The sequence below is a fragment of the Echeneis naucrates genome, chromosome 23, assembly GCF_900963305.1.
Source record: "Echeneis naucrates chromosome 23, fEcheNa1.1, whole genome shotgun sequence".
NCBI classification, from domain to species: Eukaryota; Metazoa; Chordata; class Actinopteri; order Carangiformes; family Echeneidae; genus Echeneis; species Echeneis naucrates.
The window spans coordinates 15,057,228-15,080,963 of record NC_042533.1 but is presented as its reverse complement, the minus strand read 5'-3'; the positions used below and the strand labels follow the sequence as shown (position 1 = coordinate 15,080,963).

The window sequence follows — 23,736 nt, the reverse complement described above, 5'->3', positions numbered from 1 at the left end:
TCAATTCCCAATCAAGACACATTGATGAGAACTGCTTCACATGGTTAATACAGCCCAAAAACTTGGGGGGGAAAAAAAAAAAAAAAAAAAAAAAAAAACTGCGATGGCGCTTCATTTGGATTCGTCATAGGTTAAAAATTATGCATATGTCTGCCTCCTGTTATGTATCTTTCTATTACAACAATACAAAGAAAATGTGATTTTTCGTAATTAATCCACAGATACCCTGGGAATAAGCAAAAATTTTAAATTGGTTAAAAGGAAAATCTAATAATTTCTATTTTATGCTGATATATTTTCATTCATGGTCGCGGGTTGGGTTCCCGGCCTGGGGCCTTTCTGTGCAGAGTTTGCATGTTCTCCCCCTGCCTGCGTAGGTTTCCTCCCTCCGTCCAATGACATGCATGTCTAGGTTAACTGGTGACTCTAAATTGCTCGTAGGTCTGACTGTGAGTGCTTGTTTGTCTCTGTGTGTTGGTCCTGCAATTGACTAGCAACCAGTCCAGGGTGTAACCCGCCAAGAGTAAGATGGGATTGGCTCCAGCACCCCCCACGACCCGGAAACAGAAAAGCGGTAGAAGATGGATGGATATTTTCACTTAAATAAAAACTCACTGCTTCACGTAGCATTAATATGACCAGTGAATTATTACGTGTCTTTCTGTTCATCCTTTCTTGCTGATAAATGTAGAATCTGTGCTGTTTTTGAAGTTTTTAAAACTCTTATGAATGTATGTGTAATAAAAACTCCACACGAAAGTAGAACAGTCTCTGATTGAATGAATGGGCTGGATTATAAATCTAATAAAAACCAAATAAAATGATATGTATTACAATTACATCAGCATTAAACATTAAAAGAGGTCCTGTTGAAATATAGTAATAATTTTTTTCAGGCCTACAAACAGCATACATTCAAAATCAGGAGACAAGGAGAACTGCTTCTGTTTTGTACTGTACTGTCTTACTGTAGAACTCGCATCATGGTTTCTACAGGCTGAAAAATGGAAAAGTAACCTCTAGCTCTACGTATGTCATGCGCATATTAGGAAGAAGACAGACTTACTGATCAATCCTCAGAATGGGAAGTTGCAGTAACTTCTCCAGTGTCTGGTTGTTGAATTCAGGCCGTGCCTCCTGGAGTTTCTTAAAACGTCTGAATGCCTTGTTTTTCTTCAGCTGGATCTACAGTAACACACAAGACACTGTGATGTTATTGTCAGAGCCAAAATAGCAATAAACTCTGACAAGACAGTTGTGCTTTACTTAGTGACATGCTCTGAGGTGTGATGCAAGCTTTCCTGGGCTGTTCATTACTTTTGGAACAAAAGCTCTGATTAGCACATCTACAACTAAGAGAGACTGGGTCAACAGCAAAACAATGGTCCAAGGAAACCCCCAAAAGCCGCCATGAGACGACTGCAAGACATACAAGCTAGGGGTGTGCAGTAAATGAGATAGACCAGTAATTCCCAACCTGTGGGCTGCGGCACGAAGGTATTGCAAGTCAGCTGCTGAATCATGCCCAAAAGAGTATGATTTTTGTGGGGGATCAAGAAGTGTGTGATTTTTAGAATTATATAAAAATATGCAGAATAATGTTTTAAATGTTAAACAGTAGAGATTTGGATTCTACCGACCAATCGCGATAACGCTTGTTGATGACATCATCGTATCTGCCTCAGTGTGACAATGGCTTCAAGCACAGAGACCGCAGAGCAGGTGCTACTGCAGTGATTTGGACTTGGGTCGGATTTAAAAAGTCAGATAGTGAGCAGAAAAATGTCATTTACAAGATGTGTCGAGTGACAGTGGCTGCAAACAAAGATAACACAAGCAATTTGTTCTACCATCTAAAAGCAAAACATGTCCTCGAGTATGAGGAGAGCCAGAGGATGCACTCAACTCAAATGCCCAGTCAGTCTTGGAACAGAGGAGGGAAGAAAAAATTTTGCCTACTACCCAACTGCAGACCTCTATTGTGCAAGCTTTCTCGAGTACTCCCTATGGTAAAAAGAGTAAGCGTTGGACTGACATTACAAAAGCCATTAGGATACACTTATGCAAAGACATGGTCCCTCTCCAAACAGTGGAACGCAACGGATTTCAAGACATGATTAAAATCCTTGATTCACAATACTTTTATTTGAAGTACTGTTTACAATATCCACTATATTTTTGTGTTCTTGTGTACAATTGTTGTTGACATTCTTTTGCATTATAAAAAAAACAACCTGTTGCTCTGTTTTTATTTAAAATATCAGCAATGTTATTTGTGTTCGTTTGCACTATTTTGTATGTGAGTGCTAAGTTTGCTTAGTTTTGAGCTCTGCGCAAGAAATGTTCTCAAAATTACTTTATATCTGTTATGGGGGGGTTTTCTTGTTGTTGTTTTATTTATTTATTTTTTTAAATCAATTTAGCTCTGCTAAGGGACTATATAACCCATTCAGAAATACTTCCATATAATTTTTATTTTAAGTTTATCGCGATATATATACCGTTACCATGAAGGGATTCAACTTATACCGCGATATGAATTTTTGATATCAGCCAGTCCTAATACAAGCTGATGCTTTTCAAATTGCACCTTTCGGCCTCCTAAGTTGAACATTTCTGAAAATATTTGGGAATATCTTATGCTGTGTGCACAAGAGTCCAAAAATATGTTCAAGTGTCCAGTGGTTTCCAGGGAAGATCAGCAAAAAAAAAAAAAGTAAAAATCATGGGTCATGGTTTAATGCAAGTATGTAATTCTCTGCTGATGTTATAAAATACTGCAGGATCATGGGAGTTGTTGTCTTTGCCACAATTTCTATCCACTTCTTCCCAGTTTGATTCTTCAGTGTCAGTGGTTCAAGAGGGGTTTTTTCCACTTCAGGTTCAGGAGGTTTTCACTTTGAGTTGAATTATATCCACAGAGGTCTCCTCCCAACAAAACTGAATTGTGATTACAATCATTTAAACCACTGGCAGCAGTTAGTATTTAGAAACTGGAAAGTGTTAGACGAAATAGCTAACTTCTGGCTTATAAACCAAACATCAAGGGAGGTTTTTACCAGGAGCCAGAGATATGCACTCCTCCACATGGCAAACAGACTTGGGGATTAAAACTTGTAAAGGCCATGATAAAAAAAGCTATGTTGCTTGAAAAATTTGTGAGTAACGGATGCCTTTCTGTAGACATGGAACTGTAAAAAAAAAAAAAAAAAAAGAAAAGAAAAAAGAAAATTGAGACCTCTATGATGTTCAGGGTCTCTGTACAGACAGCTGAATTATTCACAGTCATTCTCTCCATAGGGAATAGACTAAAGTACAAGGCTGAACCAACAGTCAAGTGGTTGTGATGCACACCAATAAAATGCTTAACCTCTAAGCCAGTCAAACGGTGGGCCACACAAGGAACCCTGAGTCCTCAGTCAGTATATTCAATTTTGTAATATAGTTAAAGTTTATCTAACGGTCTAAAAGTGACCATAAAGCCTACTGACTAGTCTTGAGCGATGTGTGCTTTTCAATCATTTAAATAACTCGGAAAAAATATAATTGAATTGTCTGTTTTCCAGTGTCATTGGGTGAAAGTTTAATGGATTGCTTTCCAACACTGTCTTGCTTTATCAGTCACAGTTCATGTTTTACCATGTACATCCGAAATGAACAGCTGATGGAGAGTAAATGTGGATGAAGCTGACTCTTAGCTAACAATTAGCCTGTTCTGGGATTAAGCTAAATACCTCCTGTTGTCAGCAGCCTGTTAACTATCAAACATGAAATCACGGAATTAAGGCTGAAGACCAGGTTAATCCATATAGAATCCACTGAAGCAATATCAAGTTTTACTAGAAATTGGCCATGATTTGTGCTGTCTTCAATGACAGTGTTTAAGTAAGTGACTCATTTTCATGTCACATGAAGAGCACCATTTGTTGTCTTGCAGTTTGAAAGGCACAAGTTGAATTTAGAAAACCACTATGGTGTGAAAAGTGGGCCAAAACAGGATTAAGGTCAATTTTGAGCTTATTTTTATCCCCAGTCCTAACCAAAAAAAATTTTAGAGCCACAAAACTGGCGCATGACCATGATGTCATAGACTGCCATGAATCAGACTAATACAATACATAAAATCACATATTTCTCTGGCTTGATTTTAGAACAACATAAAATTACGTGTGCATGGTTTATTTATTCAATAGACAGAGACTTGTGTAAATATATATGTGCTTTGGACCAACATACACACACACACCTATATATACATTTAGGGGATGATGGCCATGTTACAACTAGGGACTACATCCCATGTCACTTCTCACTGCAGACTCTACATGACGAACCCAAAAATCATCTGGCTGTCAGTGGTGGGAATAAATGCAGGCAGAGGCAGGGAGGAAGTCTGTACCTGCCATTAAATATGCATTTGCACATTGTGTCAACTTGAGTATTTGTCAACATTTGGATGACAAAAAGTCTTATCTTGTCATTCACGTCAGTCATCAAAATAAACACTGCTGCTGTATTTAAATGGACCTGAGGAGAGCTCTGTGCCATTTCACAGCTTTGAAAACTTCAGTGTTTGTCACTTGACTTTAAATGCCAGCTGTGCTCTGTGTGTGTCGTTTGTCCAGTATGTGTGTGTGCTGCTCACATACAGCTGTATAGCTGGTCATTATGCCTGTTGCGGGTTGAGTCAGACAAGGTAAACAGGCAGGGTGTAAGTCAGGGTTAAGGTTAGGGTTAGGCACAATGTGAGAATAAAGAATTATTATTCAGAGGCGAGACTGTGGCAGAGTGAAGTTGTAAATCGGAAACTTTAAAGAGTCAACTACACAGTGAGTGACCCACAGTGTGTATTTACTGTTGTAGACATCCGCAACAAGCATTTCAATAATCATTACATGTCTTATCAGGATTTACAACCACACACTGTAACAGGTGGGAAGCAGTAAGTACCTGATACAAAGATTCATTCTCTCTATGATATATAAACCCTGTAGTTCCAGCTGTTTCTAATAATGGTTAACATGGAGAAAAAAGAAATTATTTTGTTTGCCAACAGTAGGTTGTATTCAAAAATATAATCAGGACATTTACTCAGGCAAAACGCTTCCGTCACATCTTTGCAACACTCCAGTTTAAAGGTGCAATTGCTAGGATCAGACCTGCTTTATCATTTAAGGACACTGAGGTTCTGATCCATGCATTTGTGACATCATGATTGGACTATTTTTACGCCCTTTTGTCTGGCTTACCCAAAAAAAAGCAAAGTCTGCAAATGATTCAAAATATGTACTTATAATTTTGATTTAAAGACAATCAGCACTGTGGGAAGAACCGGTGTAACCAGTGACATGTCAAGGAATAAAAGGCAACATGTTTGTTTGGTACAAGACTGAACAAAATTGATTAATTTTCTGCTAAAACTAAGAAAAAAATATTGAATAGAGATTTAATAAAAATGAAATAAATGAATAAATACAATTTGAGTATTATTGCTTTTACATGATTGGGCATTTTTTTCCTATTTCTAATTAATTTGACAACACAAAGAAGTGTGCAAAAACAGAAGGGCCCTGAATACATACACAAAAGTACATATACTATACATGAAAGCATTGCCATGGTGTTACCTGCATCACTGATAAAAATCAGGAAACTGATTGTGTCTGAATGACCACATCTATAATTGTCACATGTCTATTAAGCTCTATATCTCAAGAATGCACTAACCTATTTCCCTATTGGGGGTTATTAAAATCTAATAAAATTTAATACAATAAAATGCTCATGTCGGACACAGACATAAAAACCATGTTGAACCAGTGTGTGCCTACCCCAAGCATTTTGGTTGCATTGTAGATATTATCCACATATATATGGTAGTGTTGCAGATGTGGACAGAATTGGTCGAATCCCTGGCCAAAGTAGCCATTTTCCAAGTGGACCAAAAGAGATCTGATGAAAAAGGAAAAGAAAAGTTAGAACTAAAGACACACAAGAATAGTATACTGAAAAAGATTTTATTTCATCTTTTTAATTCTAAAAATGCCACAAATTGAGAAGTTTCAGATCTAAAGAGCTGAGATCTTTAGCTGTGTCGAAACATGTAGTGAGAAATGAAACATTGCGTATAATGGCAGGTGACAACTCAACTGCAGCTAATTAACATTAATTGTGCGAGTTGACAATAAAAATAAAAATAAATAAATTAGTCTTAGCTGTTGATAAACATGCTTTCTGCATGATTGATTGTGGTTTTCACCAAAAGACATGCATCACTGTGAAACTTTGTCTTAAAGCTCAATAAATTACGAGGTGATTGGCTTATGTCAGTGTCTGACATGTCAGTCTGAAAAGCTAGAGAAAAGCCACTTTGGCTGTTCAAAGTCCATAATGTCTAAAGTTAGACCTCCACATGTTCACAGATTATAAAGGAGCTCTATTAATATTGTTAAAGTATTAAAGGTCCACAGAGAAACGCTTGAAGCATGTATTCAGAAACTGAGCTTTAAAAGCTGTCAGGACTTCTGGAACTTTTTGATGTCACAACAAAGCAGTGACTATCCCCAGCCAAGCTCCAAGACAGACAGAGATGAGCAACACACTCACACTCGGACCTATAGACAATTCAGAGTGAACAATTTACCAAAACATGCATGTTTTTGGATGGTGGGAGGAAACCCACAATCGTCTTGTTGTGGGGCATGTGAATATATTTTGTCTACTACCAGTGAATATATATTTTGTTTCCTGCTCATTGCAGAATAGTGCAGACTCTATTGGAAGGTTAAATACTCCATACTCCACTGTACACGACTGATTCATGTGGCCCAGCCCATGCACTTGTCTCAGTGAAGAATAACTACACCTGATGAAGGCTGTTCTCTGTGATACAGGGATAGAAATCATAGCTGTGTTGCTACTTCTCATGCAACAAACTTTTTAACTTGAGACTGTCAAGATTCAAGTCTTCCTCAGATTCCAATTGAACATGCATGGTCGAGCAGAACTGGAAGCTCAACAGGCAACAGCACTAACCACTATGCCACAGTGCTGCTTCGGTACTTAAAATTAAAATTACATTTTCTCATGAGTATTAACACTTCAGATAAAACATGGGTGCGGTGTTAAATATAGGACCATAATTCTGTCATAAAACAGAAACCAGATACACAGTGGATAAGTTAGTGCACAGTACTGTCTGAGAATCAACTGCTGCTGCTCTACATAAGGGAAAACCAGGAGCTCAAATAATCACATCTTAAAAACATAATTTTCAGCAGAGGCATACATGTTTAGAGAAAGTGCGGAGGTTGAACAAAGTTCACAGGATTGCTTCCCTGTTAATACAAGCTTTATCAAGTGGGGCTCTGTAATGTCATTTGAAGGCCTCTCCCTATGGGTGACATATTTACTGGGACCCAGATGGTGGGTCTGTCTTCAGGGCACCCAGGGCCACTTTGTAGTGTGAACATGCCTGCTGAACTCAGGAACAAAACAACTAGATCAAGGCAGAGGCAAAGCAATCGTTCAGCCTGTCAGGCACATTACAGTAACACGGACGCAATTGGTTGGGGGTGTTGACACTTGTGAAGGATCTTGTTATCCAAACTTAGAGGATGTACCACACACAAACACACACACACACACACACAAAGTCCTACTCACTAATGATGCTCCCTGAGACTTCTGTTCGTGCATGCTGTAAAAAGGAGTACTTTGCTGCTGAAGTTGATTTAAATAGATTTTAATGAAGTTGCGTGCCAAGGTAGCCTCTGTTCATAATCAGGAGATGCAGGAGCAGCCAAGAGAGTTCTAACGAGGGCAAAGGGCGGGAAAAACTGTGTTTCCGTCCCCCCCCCGCCTCCCGTCACACTGCCAGAGGCTATTATGATAAATATGAAATTATGGATTACATTTTTATACTTTTTTCACAGCAATTAAATTGTCTGGCCATCAGCAGAAGGATGGAGATAACATTAGAATTCTGCGTGTGTCACGTTAATCCACATTAATTCCGAGCAGTTGTGACATCTGGGGTGGATACAACCTTGACCGAACAATTCAGGGCGAGACGCCTTCATTTGGGGGAGGCTTGAACAGAGGAATACTAATTGTTATGACACAGTGTGAGCTTCCGCTAAACATGAATTACTAATTAATGAAAAATAAACACGATCACAAATCACTAATAGGAAACAAAGTAATAAAGCAGTGTTTTGTTGCTCTGAGCAAACTGTATGATATGCTTCACCACACACAGTTTCTTGTCACTCCATGTCAGAACTACCTCTCAGACCCCATCCAGACTTATTGCAACCTTGTCAAAACCATTACTAGTTGTATGCTCCTTACTGGATCAACTGTCAGCTCCTTCAATTTGCTGATTCCTGCCAGCCAAGTGAGTTGCAGTGTATAATTGGGTAGCTCCCTCTGTTGCATGCTCTCCGTTCTCCACAATAGAAGTAGAAATAAGCATGTGCATATTACACACACACACACGCACGCACGCTCCCACAAGCAAATGCAACAAAGGTACCCACTGAACATGTTAAGTTAAGGAGGTGCTCTCCAAAGAGATTTCAAGAGCTACTTGAAGACAGAGGGACATCCCTGCTTCAAAAGGATTCAGGAGCTTGTCCAAATTTCAGGGAACCATAGACCAGAACAATCTGAACTGAGATGGTCTAGTTTACAGTGGTGTCAATGCCAGATGGCAATATTTGAGGAACACAGTGGCTAAGAAGAAGCTGGAGGATTGATTTCAGGTGGATTTAGCTGACCCAGAAGTCTCTCTGAAGCCAACATTAGTGACTTATTTACTTGATTCAGGAGAGCATGAGGAATAAGTGTAGGTTGATGAGTGCAATGACATTTTCCTTGAGGCTGACTCAAGGCCAGTTGGGCTGCTACATTCTGGACCACTGCTATATTTCTATTATTTAAATATAGAAGGCCTTCAAATATATTGAATAACACATAATGAATCATATAGTGAACAACAGAAGTGTAAATAAAAACAAATGTTAAAAATTTTTGACTAAAAATTTTAACTGAAATTAGGCTCACTTGGCTTTGATGCCAGCTTTGCACCATCCCAGAATTCCCTCAACCAGCTTCCAGGTTGCACATGGAATGGTCTTCAACCAGTGCTGAGAGGGTTTGGGCGTTGAGCACTCGTTGGCTGCTTTTCCTTCACTACGTGGTCCAAACTCAATCCAAACCATCTAAGTTGGGTTTCAATCAAGTGTTTGTACAGACCACAGGCTTGGCATTAAGTGACAACCCATCCGTGATGCATCACCCATGAAATTTGTTATTTCGTTGTCACTATCTTAGTTATATGACATCATAGCCAAAGAAGTGCATTTTTAAATAAATTTGATGTTAATCTATTTTATTGGTAAAGCTCAGCCCTGACAGTCAGCTGGGCTCATAAATGGTCAATCCCTTGATAAGCAGTGAGAATAATGGATAGACTGACTGTGACTGTATAAATTAGGCATGTGTAAAAGTCTTATGTGGTCAAAACTCATAGTGAAGGACTATGCAAGTATTGCTACTCAAATAAGTATCAATACTAAAATTCTGTATCTGGACACAATATTAATGATAACTAAGTGTCCATAGGCCATGCTAAAAAGTGGTGGCAAAGAAGCATCATTATGATCGCCAACCTGGCCTTCATGAGAAATTTCAATAGGTCAGTAAAACCATTTTCACAATCATTTATGTAATATATGCATTATTGATGGGCCCAATGGCCCGCATTAATATTTGCCATTTTATTATTGACCATAAAGTGGCTAGTGACTAGTGGTCTTTAGCTACCGGTTAAAGGCTAGCTTTAGTGTTAAAACAACAACAATTAGTCATGCCCATCTATAATGTTAATAGACAATAAATTTAATAGGTTTACATTGACATTTGTTACCAATATTATAGGTACTAGTTGCAGAGTGAAGCTGAGAAATGTTTACCTGCAACTAAACACAAACACTTTAAAATATTGTTGCCATGTTGCAATTTTATTTTTTTGTTTTGCAATAATTGATTAGTTGACTAGTGTCTTGCGGTTCTGTTAAGAAAAAGTATTACATATTGGTATTGAAATAGTTATTTTTTTATTTTTAATTAATACAAATTTTTTTTTTATGCCTTTTGAATTTTTGTCTTTTGTAATCCCTGTGGTATCGAAAATGATATCAAGCATTGGAAATTTTCCTGGGCATAAAGTTCAAAAGTTTAGTACTGTGATAGCACTAGTATAAACAAACTTGTCTTGCCTTCAGATGGCCATTTGGATAAAGATGCTAAAAATTAAGAGGCCCAGTCAACATTAACTCTGAACATCATGTTCCTCAAACCACTTCTGAACAGTTTTACAGTTTTCTTTTGGATGGTACTAACCACATCCTGCAATTTTTGATTGCAATTTGGCCTTCATCAGAGCTGTTCAGATCCTTACGCTGGCTCATTTCTCCTTTTTTCAAAACATCAACTTTAAGATCTGACTGCTCACTTGCTGCCTAATGTATCCATCACTTGACAGGACTGTGCAAGATAATCAACAGCAAGATAATCAATATTATTCACTTCACCTGTCACTGGTTTAAACATTGTGACTGATGCATATATCAAGCATCCTTTTCTTATGCAACTCCCAAAAGCTTAATGAAGGCAGAATTCATTACCACTATTTCCAGTGCACTCTGAAGTTAAGTAAATAAAGACAGAAAGATCGAATGAAAATACTCACACTGCATTCACTGAAACAGTATGATGAAAGAACTATTAGGGTGTGCAGAGCTGACAAGTATAGTTCTCACAAAATGTCTGACATTGAAAATTAAGTTTGTTGCTGTTTTGCAAAGATGAACAACTCAATTAAAGTATCTGTGCCCTGCTGCAAAAATCCTCTAATGAAAACATATCTTAGTCTTGGCCACCAGTACGTTAGGAGTGGGAGTGAAATACGTACAGAAAATGTTACCATGAGCGACAGCGTCCCTGAAGAAGACACCCCAACGGACATTGTTGAGAAGAAAGATCCGAGGAATTCGGTAGTCTCACTGCAAATTGTGTTGAGCTTTTGACTGGTCAGAATTGAGACTTTTCTATTTTATATTCCCATTTCTTTAAATTATTTAAATTATTTATTTATTTTGTGTGTGTGTGTGTCTGTAATTGACCAAATAATTTAGTTGTTGATATGTTCTCCTGTAACATCTCCTGTAATTAAGATTTTAGTCTACTGATGAAATCAAAAAATCTGAATGAATCTGATGAATGATGCAATCATTTTATTTATTTGAAATACAGTTCTACAAGGTCTGTAGAACATTTCATATGTTTAACTTCTTACAAAAAATAAATAATGTTTAAACCAATATTAATTTGGTATCTTCACATCTCACATAGGAGTAGAAAGGAACCTTTAAACTTGACAGAAATAGTTCTTTGATTTATATTGTGATATAATGAGATATTGACTATCGATATCGACTGATATGAAATATCGTGATAGATTTTGTTCCATGCCGCCCAGCCCTTGAAGAGGGGTGTTTATCTCTAAGACTTGATAGAAACTGGAACATTTATAAAACTGCTTCAACTGAATTCACCCAAACAGTGATCTATGATCTATGATATATCTATGATATAAAACAGTTTCATATTTAACAGTTGCTGTAATGGTCTGCCTAAAACATATCTTAAAATTGTCCCTTGGCTGCACTGCCACACAGGGTTTTATAAGGGATCTCCCTATCTCTGAGTACAAAGCAACTTCATATCTAACCTGACGTGTTTGAGGCTAAAACGACAAAGGGTTATTTTTTCTGGCCATTTTAACAATTGGTAGGGTGGGGTGGGGTTGGCTTGATTTCTTCCCCAGACTGACATACATTTAGAGCATGTCCTTTGAAGTCCTTCATGGGTCTGGTTAATGCAGCAGGATTCACGATACAAAATTCTTGATATTTCTTGGTTGAGAATGAATGACAAAATCAAAATATAATGATCTCTGTGGGTTAATTATCACCACTGTTTAACCAATTTGTCTTTCCACTTTTAAACAGACAGTCCATGTACCTAAGATCAGAGTGAAAACAATGGAAAAAAATATGGTATAGTCTATAATCAATCACTTAACAGTAGCAAATACAACTGGCACTAACACATTGTCTCTTCATGGACCATTTTTAAATAGAGTGCATGCCATTACATTTCAACCACTGATTCAATGTGGGGCTCATAATGATGATGTATGAGATCTGCATAACCATTAATCTAATACATAAGACTGAGTAATTCATACTTCAATCTTCATTGGCACACTCTTTACATGAGAGTTTGTCAGTGAGCAGAGGGAGCCCACACAGCATTTTCTCAGACTGTGCAGTCTGACATAGCTGTGTGTGCTCGTCCATTGGACAGAAGATGGCAAATCTGATTGATTCCTCAAATCTAGAGGCTGTAAATCTGAATCAATGATGAAATAATAATGAAAAAAGTCTCACACCATACCCTCAACCTTGATACACCTTATTTCGCAGCTGTTTCCATTTTAAATTAATAAAAAAAGTGTTTACATTATGCTTTTAGTTGTTCTATTAAAACAAAAATATACATATATATATAATAAGCAAATTACATTCAAATAAAAAAAGCAAAACAGAAACCTTTTGCCATGGTCAAGGACCGTTTTTCATTCATTCATTTTCAACCGCTTATCTGTTTCCAGGTCGCAGAGGTGATGGAGCCAATCCCAGCTCATGATCAAGGAACTGTTCAAATTAATTTCTCTCATGAAATGTATCTAATCCTAGAGGGGACTTCAACTGGGGTTAACTGGATTTTTTTTCTATAACTCACTTGCACCATCTAAAAATGAGTGCTTTTTTTTGTTTGTTTTAGGAGAAAGAAAAAGTAAAGTTAGTGTCCAATTCAGCATCGGTCCTCTGACTGATAAAATTCTTCTCAGGCATAAGATGATCAAAGTTTAATGCTTACCATTTTGAAACAAACATATCAGTTCTCAACACACCAGCCAAACTATGAGCTCCACTTTATGTTACTGAATTACAGAGACCATAGCTGAAGCCCTGCCGTTTTCATATGTACTAACTTCAAACAACAACTTTTTATTTATGTGGCCACACTTTCAAGTCTTTCAAGTGCATTTGGAGATGTCAGTTTTTCAGTATGAGATCAATTGGACATCTAGACATAGATCTGCCTCCCTCAGCTCTGACTTCCAAAGATCTTCAACAGCCAATCATGTGAGTAACAGCAGGTTATTCTTTTTCTCTGGCATCAATAATGTCCCTCACTTGCGATATCAGAGGGATTAATTCTCTCTGATAATGCGTCCACCATGAAGGTGCTGTGCATACCTCCGCACTGCAACACAACATCACTGACTAAAGATAAGAACCAGACATGGGCACTCTTGACTGCATTTTAACTTAAGAGACAGCTGACTAATTGTCATCCCTTTACATTCTCTTGGCACTGCCTCCAAAGAAAGGACATTCTTTAAATTATTCAAAGCATACTTACTCGTTTACTGAATGAATGGCTTTAATTGAACTGAAGATGTTCTCACTAATGTTTGGCCTCAGGGTTCCTTTGGCCTTCAAGATCTCCACAAAGTACTGTGAGAAACAAAAGAGAAGCAAGACAAAAAAAGTTACATAATCTCTATGCATTCGCATTAATAAGATGGAACTGGGCTGTCTCTGTTAGGATTATCCTGACACAAAATAATTCTGATTCTAATTGTTGCGGCTTTGTTTTTTTTTTTTCTTTTGTTACCTGTTGCTTAAGTCTTGTTATTGTTGACATATTGTTAATCATATATTAGAAATTTGGCTGTGTCATAATTTAAATGAAGATTTGTTAATACAGTTAACACATGTTTCAAAATGACAGTATTTGACAATTATGAAAAAATGTGGTGAATTGAGTAAAGCTGAACTAGTTTTGGACGTCAAACAGTGCTTTGGCAGAGCGAGTGAGATTATTTTGGTCCTTGAGTGGTGAGCTGGATCACTTTTTGAAATTACTAATTTGATGACATTCATGATTATCCCCATCCTGGAAAATCTTAATGCTGAATTTATTGAGAGGTTTTTTGTTTTTTTTTTTGGTGATAGGTGATAAAATCGAACATTACACTCTTAACTTCCACCCAAATGAGGGATGCTATTTTAACGGAAAATCCACACTCACCACACAGCTGTGTTAGTCTGGCGTCAAATAAAATGAAAATGGGATTATCAAGTCCCAATCAAAGTGTATTCATTCTAAAATGATTCCCAGCTGGAGTGAACAGGTGGAATGGTGACTGATTGAGCAGAAAATAATGGCAATGGATGGAGAGGTCTCTCCTCTACAACTCTGGGTACTTACATATGCTGTATTTTTTGCACTATAAGGCTCACTTAAAATCCTTCAATTTTCTCAAAAATCGGCAGTGCGCTTCATGTATGAATTATTGTTGTGCTGCTTGAACCAATTTTATCAAAAAACTATCAAAATGTTTTAATGCGACTCTGGTAAGCGAGGAAGCCACTCTGCTTGATGGATTGAGCATTCCCAGCTGACACAGGGACGTTGTGTAAACGTTGGTCCTTCATGGATATGGGTTGCAATGTCAGACAGCGTTAGATAACTAATTATGTAGTGCTGGCAAGCAACCATCATCCAACATTTAGTCAACGTTACCTTACTATAATTAGACGTCAAACCAATGTTAGGTTTTTAACGTAAACCCAATTTTCAAATCTATATCAGGAATTTGATGGATTTGTGGAAGTCGAATGATTTAAAATGTGAACGTATTTTTCTGTATATTATTCTGGGTTATTGTGAATGTGAATGTGAATAAAGTTTGACTTACCCAACTGTTTTGCTTCACTTTATATGTTTTATCATGTGCCTTATGTATGAAAATAGACCCGTTCATTGATATTGAGCCTTATAATGCGGTACGCCTTATGGTCCACAAAATACGGTAATTCTGGTATTATATGATCAAATTTGAGTATTCAACTTCATAGCAATGAAAGATGCCCCTATTAATCTGGACAATCTATAGACTCACATGTTTTCGATTTTCTATTTCCAACTAGAACAACTGTTCAACATTCCTTCAAACAGCTCTCTGATTTTAAACAAAAGTGGCCCACTGATACAAACTGGTGAATATGAAATTTAAAATAACTTAAAATAGCTATGCAGTATACTGTTGGACTGCACTTGCATCATGGAGTTTTTTGACACGCAACATTGGGGTGATTGGGCTTCTTCTTTTTTTTTTTGTAATTAATCAAATTTTATTCATTATCAGGCAGCATAGTACATACACAGTACATCAGTGTTTCTCAAACATCTTCAAACCAAGAACTAAAATAAAACTAACTCAACTGCCAAATCTCCCAAGCAGTTTTTAGATATGTGAGCCAACCGTGTCTGTCTAATTTATGACGATATAACAGTCAGTCTCTAGTTTCATGTTTTCAGAGCTACAGTGTGATTGACAGACTACACCGACCAATCAGAATAGAATACAGAGCCAGTAAGATCCTCCCCAGCTCCACTCTCTCCTCCAAATATGGGTTATTTTGGTTTCAAAAGACTATGACGAATTGACAAATTGCAAATTGGAAGTTTCAAAATGGCATCTCGCTTAAGTTTTATTTTGTATTTTTTGAAATTGTAATAATTTCGTCTGAAGGTAAAAAGAGACCAGCAGCAAAACCTGGTAAACCTAATTATGTAGAGACAATGAACTGTGAGTCTCTGGAAAGGTTTGACAATGAATGTCTGACATCAAGAGGGACCAAATCCTCTCAGGTAGGGGACATGAATTAGCAGTGTACCACATCCAGAGCCTCTACTGAGGATGCAGCTTGTAGCTATGGTCAAAAGCAACCAAATGTCAGTATTTTGAGGCCATGGTTTTCTGGCAGAAATGCTAAAATGAAGGATGCATTTGACAGAGTGGTGGAATGCCAGTAGTAATGTGAACAGTGTACTGGACTGTTGTGGCGAATAGGTAGCTGAGTCTGATAGCTGTGCTCTCAATTTACATGTGGATCTGCGCAGCCTGTACATCGAGAGGGAGCTCCAATGAGGGGACTCATCAAAACTCCTCCCTTTTTTTTTTTTTTCGAGACCCTATATACGCACAAGCCAGGAATAGTTACCAAAATTACTACTGGCAAAGAATGGTAAATATGGTTGTAGCATTAAAATGCAGCATCGAGCAAAGAGAGTACCCTATTTTGCAGACCATAAGGCGCAATATCAATGAACAGGTCTATTTTCATTCAAAAGGAGCATGATAAAACATAGATAAAGCAAAACAAAACAGTCAGGTAAGTCGAACTTTATTCAACTCATTCACAATAACTCAGAATATTGTTCAGTTATGCAACTCAATAACTTCAATAACTGTCAAAATACACTAAAATTTTAAATAATTCGTATTCCACAAATCCATCAAATTCCTGATATGGATTCGAAAATTGGGTTTACGTTAAAAACCTAACATTGACTTGACGTCTAATTATAGTAAGGTAACGTTGACTAAATGTTGCATGATGGTTGCTTGCCAGCACTACATGATTAGTTATCTAACGTTGTCTGATGTTTCAACCCATATCCAACCAAGGACCAACGTTAATACAACGTGCTTGTGTCAGCTGGGAAGGCTACGACAATCGATCAAGCGGAGCGGCTTCGTCACTCACCAAAGTCACACTGAAATATTTTGATAGATTTTTGAGCGCAGTGTACCACATAAAATTGGTTCAAGGTCAGTAAGCACAACAAGAATTCATACATGAAGCGCAAAACCGATTTTTGAGAACATTTAAGGCTTTTAAGTGTGCCTTATAGTGCAAAAAATACAGCATATGTAAGTACCCAGAGTTGTAAATACGGTAAGTAACCATAAGTAATATGTTATTCATGTTTCTTTCACCACAGCTTTTCAAAGTTGATAAGACCCAATCAGCAGTCAACAAAGTGTGTTGTCCATTTAGTTTAAAGCACAATCCTGCAGTTTACAGGGCTCAAACATACAAGACGACATGCATCATTAAAACAAAAACCAAGTAGTGTGGACGTAGCCTTGCTCAACTTCCATTGTGAACTGACTCCAGGAAAACAGCTGCAAATGGATATCTTTGAATGGATGGATGGATCAAAGTGGGAAGAAGAGTGTAATTTGAATGAATCAGAATTATAGTCAGACTACAGTCAGTGGATGGTAAGCCACCTGCTCCATACTCATTTGAACCTTTCCAGACTAGTGTTCAAATGAATGATGCACACAAATAATGCAATAGCTAGAGTGGACTGTGGAAGGCAAATATTACATCTTATCAGCTTAACTATAGAATGTATAACAGCAATAAATAATGAATTGGTGATTAAAAACCTGAAAAACTAAAACAAGAAGGTTGTGTATTTTTCAGGATTTGACAGTCTGGTGGTATTTGCCTCACAGGGCAAAATAGAGTGAAGAAGGTGAAAAACAAAATAAAAAACTGTTATTAGAAATTACTATTAATCAAACAAAGATCCATCACTTTTGATATTTTTGAAAACTTTTATTTCAAACAAGTGTAAAACAGCCTCACTGCAACACTACATACCGTGGTGACCAGCTTCAGTTGTTGGCAGTAATGTTGTTCTGTCTGCACCAGCTCCCTGGCTGTCCGGCTGCGTTTCCTTTCCCAGCGTTCCCTCTGCTCCTGGATGCTGCAGCGTGGACCCAGGGAGAAATTCATGATCACAGGTGACGAGGGGGACACTGGAGAAATGCAAGCAATCAGAAAAGGCCAAGTTTACAGACAGAAATTATAAACTAAGCTTTATGCTTTCTATCAGGCCTATTCAACTGGCGGCCCACGGGCCAGATATGGCCCATCTGAATTTTTCAATGGCCCACAAGAGATGTGTATGATTTGAAAAAAATAAGTAATGTTATTTATCTCTGAGCTACTGTGTGACATTTGACCTAGGCATAATGTGTGATTCATCCTTTTTAAAGACATCTAGTGCTGTGATTGGCTGTCAATCACTCAGCGTATCCTCCTGTTAGAGGGCCCATGTGTGGGACACAGCAAAACTAGCAAGCAAACAAGCCTCAAAATGTCTCTCTCCAAGCTAAAAAGACATAAAATCGACAGAGAAAATCGCCATTTCCAGAGCGAATGGACTGACAAGTATTTATTTACTTTACCAACCTCAACAAGCAATAAACCGGTGTGTTTATTATGCAGCGATACCATTTCTGTGATGTACAACATAAGAGGCACTTCAAGTCAAATCACGGATCGTAGTTCAGCTTTCATTTAGTATTTATGGATACGGATCTGCTTTAAAAGCTCCTTATGTATGCTTGAAAGTGTTGATACAAGCAGAGAATAATGTTAGTCTCGTGGCCGCTCGTGGTAATGTTAGTCTCGTGGATTAGACCCACTGTAATAACTAATAGTTATGCTTGGAAGTGTTGTTGATATAAACAGGCATGCATATTGTTAGTCATATCGCTATTATTTATTATATTTATCTAATTTTCTACATTTTTTAACATGGATCTGTTAGAAAAACACCTAATGTCTTGTCGTTTGTTTTTTTGTTTTTTTTTAGATGCAACTTTTTGCACTTCTGTATCAAGCTTGGTTACCAAGTCTATTGTTTTTTGTGGACTGTGGACCATTAAAGTGAAAGAAAACTGTGACTAGTTTATTCCACTTAGTAATATTTCCATTAAGATACTAAATTATTTGTAGTGATTATTTTACAAAATAATTGGTGTGGCCAATGAACCCCTAGGGATTTTCATATTTGGCTCATTTGAGATTGGAGTTGAAGAGCCCTGCCTTACATGAGTAAGGATAAGTGTGCACATGCCATAAATACACAGGTGAAAGCAACACCAACATAGTCTTGGTGATGAGTTGTCAATCACTGTAATTGTTTATCCTGTCTGGCTGCAAACTAAACTATCACCGTAGATGATGAGTTCCTAAATCAGCAGTTTGAGCTCTGTCAATACTGCAATGTAAAGTTAATCTGAAACTAATATACACAGTCTAATTTAGGAACAAAAAGTGACACAAAAAATCGAATGAAAGCTAGAAAGATATGCGCAACATTAATCATCAATAACTAGGCAACATGTACACATTTTCATATATTTTGAAATCCACACCAAGACATAAGATGATTTGTGAAAACTCAAGTTCTCCAAACTTCCATGACCTGATTTTTCACCGAATCGTGAACGTACATATTGCACATTTCTTCTTCGACAATGACGCAGCGATAAATGAAACAGTTCTAAAGGTTGTATACAATTGTGCGGCAGTCACTTTTAACAATACAGAAACGCTATAATTGGTCTTTTGTCAACCGGTATCACTCGACTCCAGACCGAGAAAACGCCCCCCCCCCCCCCAAAAAAAAAAAAAAAAAAAAAAACGTCTGAACGTTAGAAACAACTTTGTTGGCTAAAGCAACGCTGTTTTATGTGAAAGGCGGACTGTACTATCAACGTTAAATATATTTACCGTATGTTGAATCAATACGTGGCTCACCTTCTGGTAACGTCTCCACTTTCAACCAAGGCGCTCTTTTCAGATTTTGCTTCCTTCTTCCGGGTTGTGATGACGAAGGCCACGCTGATTGGCTGTTTTGCACCGAGCCAGTAACAGAGATAAGATTCGAAGCATCCCGTTGCATACCATTATACTTTTTATATTTGTCAAATTCCACAGTCATAAAATGGTATAGAATTAAACAAGCTTTGCTGAACTTAATAATGAGTTACCTTTAACAATTACAATATATAAAAATAAGTAACAACATACAATAGTTACCTAAGAGAGAGAGAGACAGAGAGCGAGAGAGACAATAGCAGGAAATACTTTCCACTCAATGTAGACTAGCAGAACTGTTTTTGAAATTCTCTGCTGATCTGTACTAGCTATAATTTGAACCCCAGTCATCATGTTCATGTGGTCACAGTTGCTCTGAGAAGGTGAATGTTAATTTTGATTTCCAGCCGTGGTGGACTCTTTACTGCATGTCATCCCTTTGTCTTCTCACTGTCCAATTACCTGTCTTTCTATCTGCTCTATGTTATATTCATTTGTTCATTCATTCATCATTCATTCATTCATGATCTACTGCTTTTTCGTGTGGGGTGCTGGAGCCAGTCCCACATCACTTTGGGTGAGGGCGGGACCAGGCGGGGACCTGGCCCTGGGACAGGTCACCACTCTGTCCCAGGGCCAACATACAGAGATAGACAGAGATGAACTACACACTCACACTCAGACGGACGGACAATTTAGAGTCACCAATTACCCTAAACATGCATGTCTTTGGACTGTGGTAGAAACTGGAATACCCTGAGGTATGTATGGGTAGAGCATGCCATGCTGCCTGCTAAAATAAGAGCAAAAATTATACAAAAATATAGATTGATAAAATATTAATCTGTGTATCTACATTTACCCCTTTTTTAATTTTTGGACATTGGATATAGTTTTGCTTTAGCAGAGATGGTACAAGTTTCTTTATAGTAAGTTACATTTTACTGTACATTTTAATGTATGAATGTAACAACAGTAACAACGATGAAATGATTCAACTCCCAAAGGCCATCATCAAGTAAGTTGGCATTGCACTTTAGTACACATATTGGTTTGGTGTATTCCTCAACAAATATGCTATTAAATCTAGCACCAACTAGGTGGGTTAGTTCTTATTATCTATGTCACTGAGGTGCTGAAATGTAGCCTGAAAGGAATTGGTAATATAAATGTTTGCATATCCTTGAAATTCAAACAGTGAGTGAGTAGTCTTGTTTTCTCTGTTTTCGCTTTGCAACTTTTCCAGACTCATTTCCAGACTTCTTCAGATTTTACTGTGGACATGTAAAATTTTATCTTTTCATTTAAGGGTACCTTAAAGAAATATACAACATAACTGGCAGCAAGTGGTGAGAGATGGTGTGCTGATGTGAGAATGGCTCCAGAAGAAAGTGCAGCTCAGCACTTTGTAGCTCATTAAAGATAAAAGTGATGCCCTCAGTAATCAGGCTGTGACGCAGGAGGCTATAGAAGGGAATCCATTAGGACCGAAGACTTTCAAGTGAATAAATAGGATGCATTTTTTCTGGAGCACATCCCATGCTGCAGTTCATATTGCTTGCAGCTGCACAGAGCAGCGAGAACACTGACATCTAGTGCTGATAGACGCCAAGTCCTGCTGCACAGGACACAGGTCAATAGAAGGAACACAAGATGGCCTGCAATATCTCAGTGGTATAAATGACAGCTTCAAAAACTGTAATTTAATAACCTCCTTCACGTTTTTAATCAAACAAGGTGATAGATTGTCTTTTTCCCATTGCTTGAATTCAAATCTGTTGAGTAGATTATGCTTTCATGGTAACTGAAAAAGCAGTATAGGTCTTTTTTCAGTTTAAATAGTGATTAATGACTAATTGTTAACATATAAACAATAATCTATTCAGTGATTGGTATTAAATGTCATGTAGGCTAGGTTTTTATTTATTAATTGGGAGTAATTGCAAGTTCTAATAAACATTAGCTTTCATGTTTTCATCTTTCAGATTTTCTTTCCCTCCCAGTTGAGAGCACATTTGGAATATTTCTTGCTCTTGGTTTATCATTCAAGCTTTGCTGCATTGCTTTCACTGTGATCCCCTCAGGAACTATAGGGACATAATGATGTTTTCTTATGCAAAGTTTCCCAATATTTAAAAAAAATAATAAATAAAACCTTGCCATTCAGCCACCAAATGAAGCCCACTCACTTCCTGTTGGATCCTGCTCCTGTTAGCCTATGGTCAGCATCCCAAGCAACTAACGTTAAACCTGCTAGCCTCAAGCCAGCAGACTTGCATTTGGTCAGCTAGCCTTGACAATTTCTAATTGTTGGCTAACACCGGGAAAGGGCAAAGTAAAACTGCCAAAAATAAAGATGAATACTCCTCTCAAGAGTTTCTGCGTTTCCATTTAGCACTATACTATGCTAAAGTATTTGTGTGTCATGCAGTAATACCCTGATATTTTGCACTTTGTAGTTTGGTGACACCCATTTGTGTTTTCATTAAAGTACATGCTGTGGTGCTGCACTGTTGACCTTTGTGAATGTCTCACATCAGTCAATCCTGGTGTGAACAAAAGGCTTGGATACAATGTTGAGCACTTAGGAGTTTGCACATTCTCCCTGTTCCTGTGTGGGTTTTGTGCAGGTTCTTAAACTATCACCAAAATTCCAAAGACATGCATGTTACTTTCATTGGATTTTCTAATGTGTCAATGGCTGTAAATGTAAGTGTAAATTCTGTTGCTTTATGGTTTATCTCTGTATATCAGCTGTGAAAGGACCCAGCACTAGCCCAGTGTCTAATCCCAGACACCCTATTCCTGCAAACCTTAAAGGCAGTACAGGGCAAATGGGTGGTTTGATAAGATATGTGGATTTGTGAACAAATTACAAATTAACCAATGTTTTGCTTTTATAAGTGAAATATAAGCATTGTGTGAGTAGTGGGAGATTAAAGATAAGATGAATTGAAACACATCAAGAAAGGTGTGAGGAACACTGAGGGGCCACAACTTTAGGGGGACAGTGTTAGCACAGTGGGAACGCAGAGCAAAAGATGCAAAATGCAACCAAAATTGACAGGGATAGCTATAGACCCGGATGCAGATTAGCGGTTGAAGATAAATAAAAAAAAATATAGGCCCATGTCACAGCTGTAACAATAGCAGAAAATAAACACAAGAAAGCAGAGAGCAACCCCACAGATGGTACAGTTATTCATACCACGTTGCCAAAGTAAGTCAGAAAAAATAAAACAAGAGTATGTGCCTGAAGATGTAGTAAGGGAGACAGAGTCCAATACTTACAAGATTGTTCCTGGCCACTACATTTATTAATACAATGCAAAAAAGGTTCAGCTTCTTCTTTTTGAACTGTATCATTCCATAAAGTACTTAAATATAAATAATGGAAAGATGTGAAAGTTTACATCTGCTAGATTGTTACAGTTTTTAATTGTTCTCTTGGGAAATTCACTGGGTTCACTAGCCACTAGCTAGCTTCTTAAATATGCTGCTTGCAGAAAAGTGTTTGCTTGAGCCAGCTGAAGACACAATGCACATGCACATGTGGTCGTCATCAGGATGTTACCACCTAACCTGCCTCATTTTTAACCAGGAAATACCCTGCTGAGAACTCCTGACAGACAGTGTGGGCCCAATCCTCCTTTTCCATCTGGGTGCTATTACACAAGCAGACTGGTGGGTCATACCTTGCCTGTCTGCATTTCAGTCCTACTGGCCTGAAACACTAACTCTGATGACACCTCACCTTAGCAGTCCTATACATCCATGATAATAAAGGCAAAATGCAAAAGTCATATTATCAACATGTGATTATGTCAACAGTCACAGTCAACACTCACTTTAACAAAATACAGATTTTATTTCCATTTCTATCCTTGATAGTCATTGAATTGCTTTAAATACATTTGAAATTGTAAAATAAGTTATACAATTTTAAACTAAGTTTTATAAAATGTATAAAGTTTCCAAATTTCTAATGTAAAAACAAAACAAAAATATATAAATATATATACACACACATATATATAATATGTATTTATAATTTATACTG

General features: G+C 37.5%; 1 protein-coding gene across 2 annotated transcripts in view; it reads right to left on the bottom strand.

The window, feature by feature from the left end:
* Positions 1 to 19,627, bottom strand: part of arhgef39 (Rho guanine nucleotide exchange factor (GEF) 39) — a 65,349-nt gene extending 45,722 nt beyond the window's left edge. For both annotated transcript variants that reach the window (XM_029495356.1, XM_029495357.1), the window contains exons 1-5: positions 19,590 to 19,627; positions 17,667 to 17,824; positions 13,561 to 13,655; positions 5,832 to 5,952; positions 1,067 to 1,185 (exon numbers count right to left, since the gene is read on the bottom strand). In XM_029495356.1, the coding sequence (XP_029351216.1) occupies positions 1,067 to 1,185; positions 5,832 to 5,952; positions 13,561 to 13,655; positions 17,667 to 17,801 (470 nt within the window). In that variant the 5' untranslated portion in view covers positions 17,802 to 17,824; positions 19,590 to 19,627. The remainder of the gene's footprint in view (positions 1 to 1,066; positions 1,186 to 5,831; positions 5,953 to 13,560; positions 13,656 to 17,666; positions 17,825 to 19,589) is intronic.
* Positions 19,628 to 23,736: the final 4,109 nt, after the last annotated feature.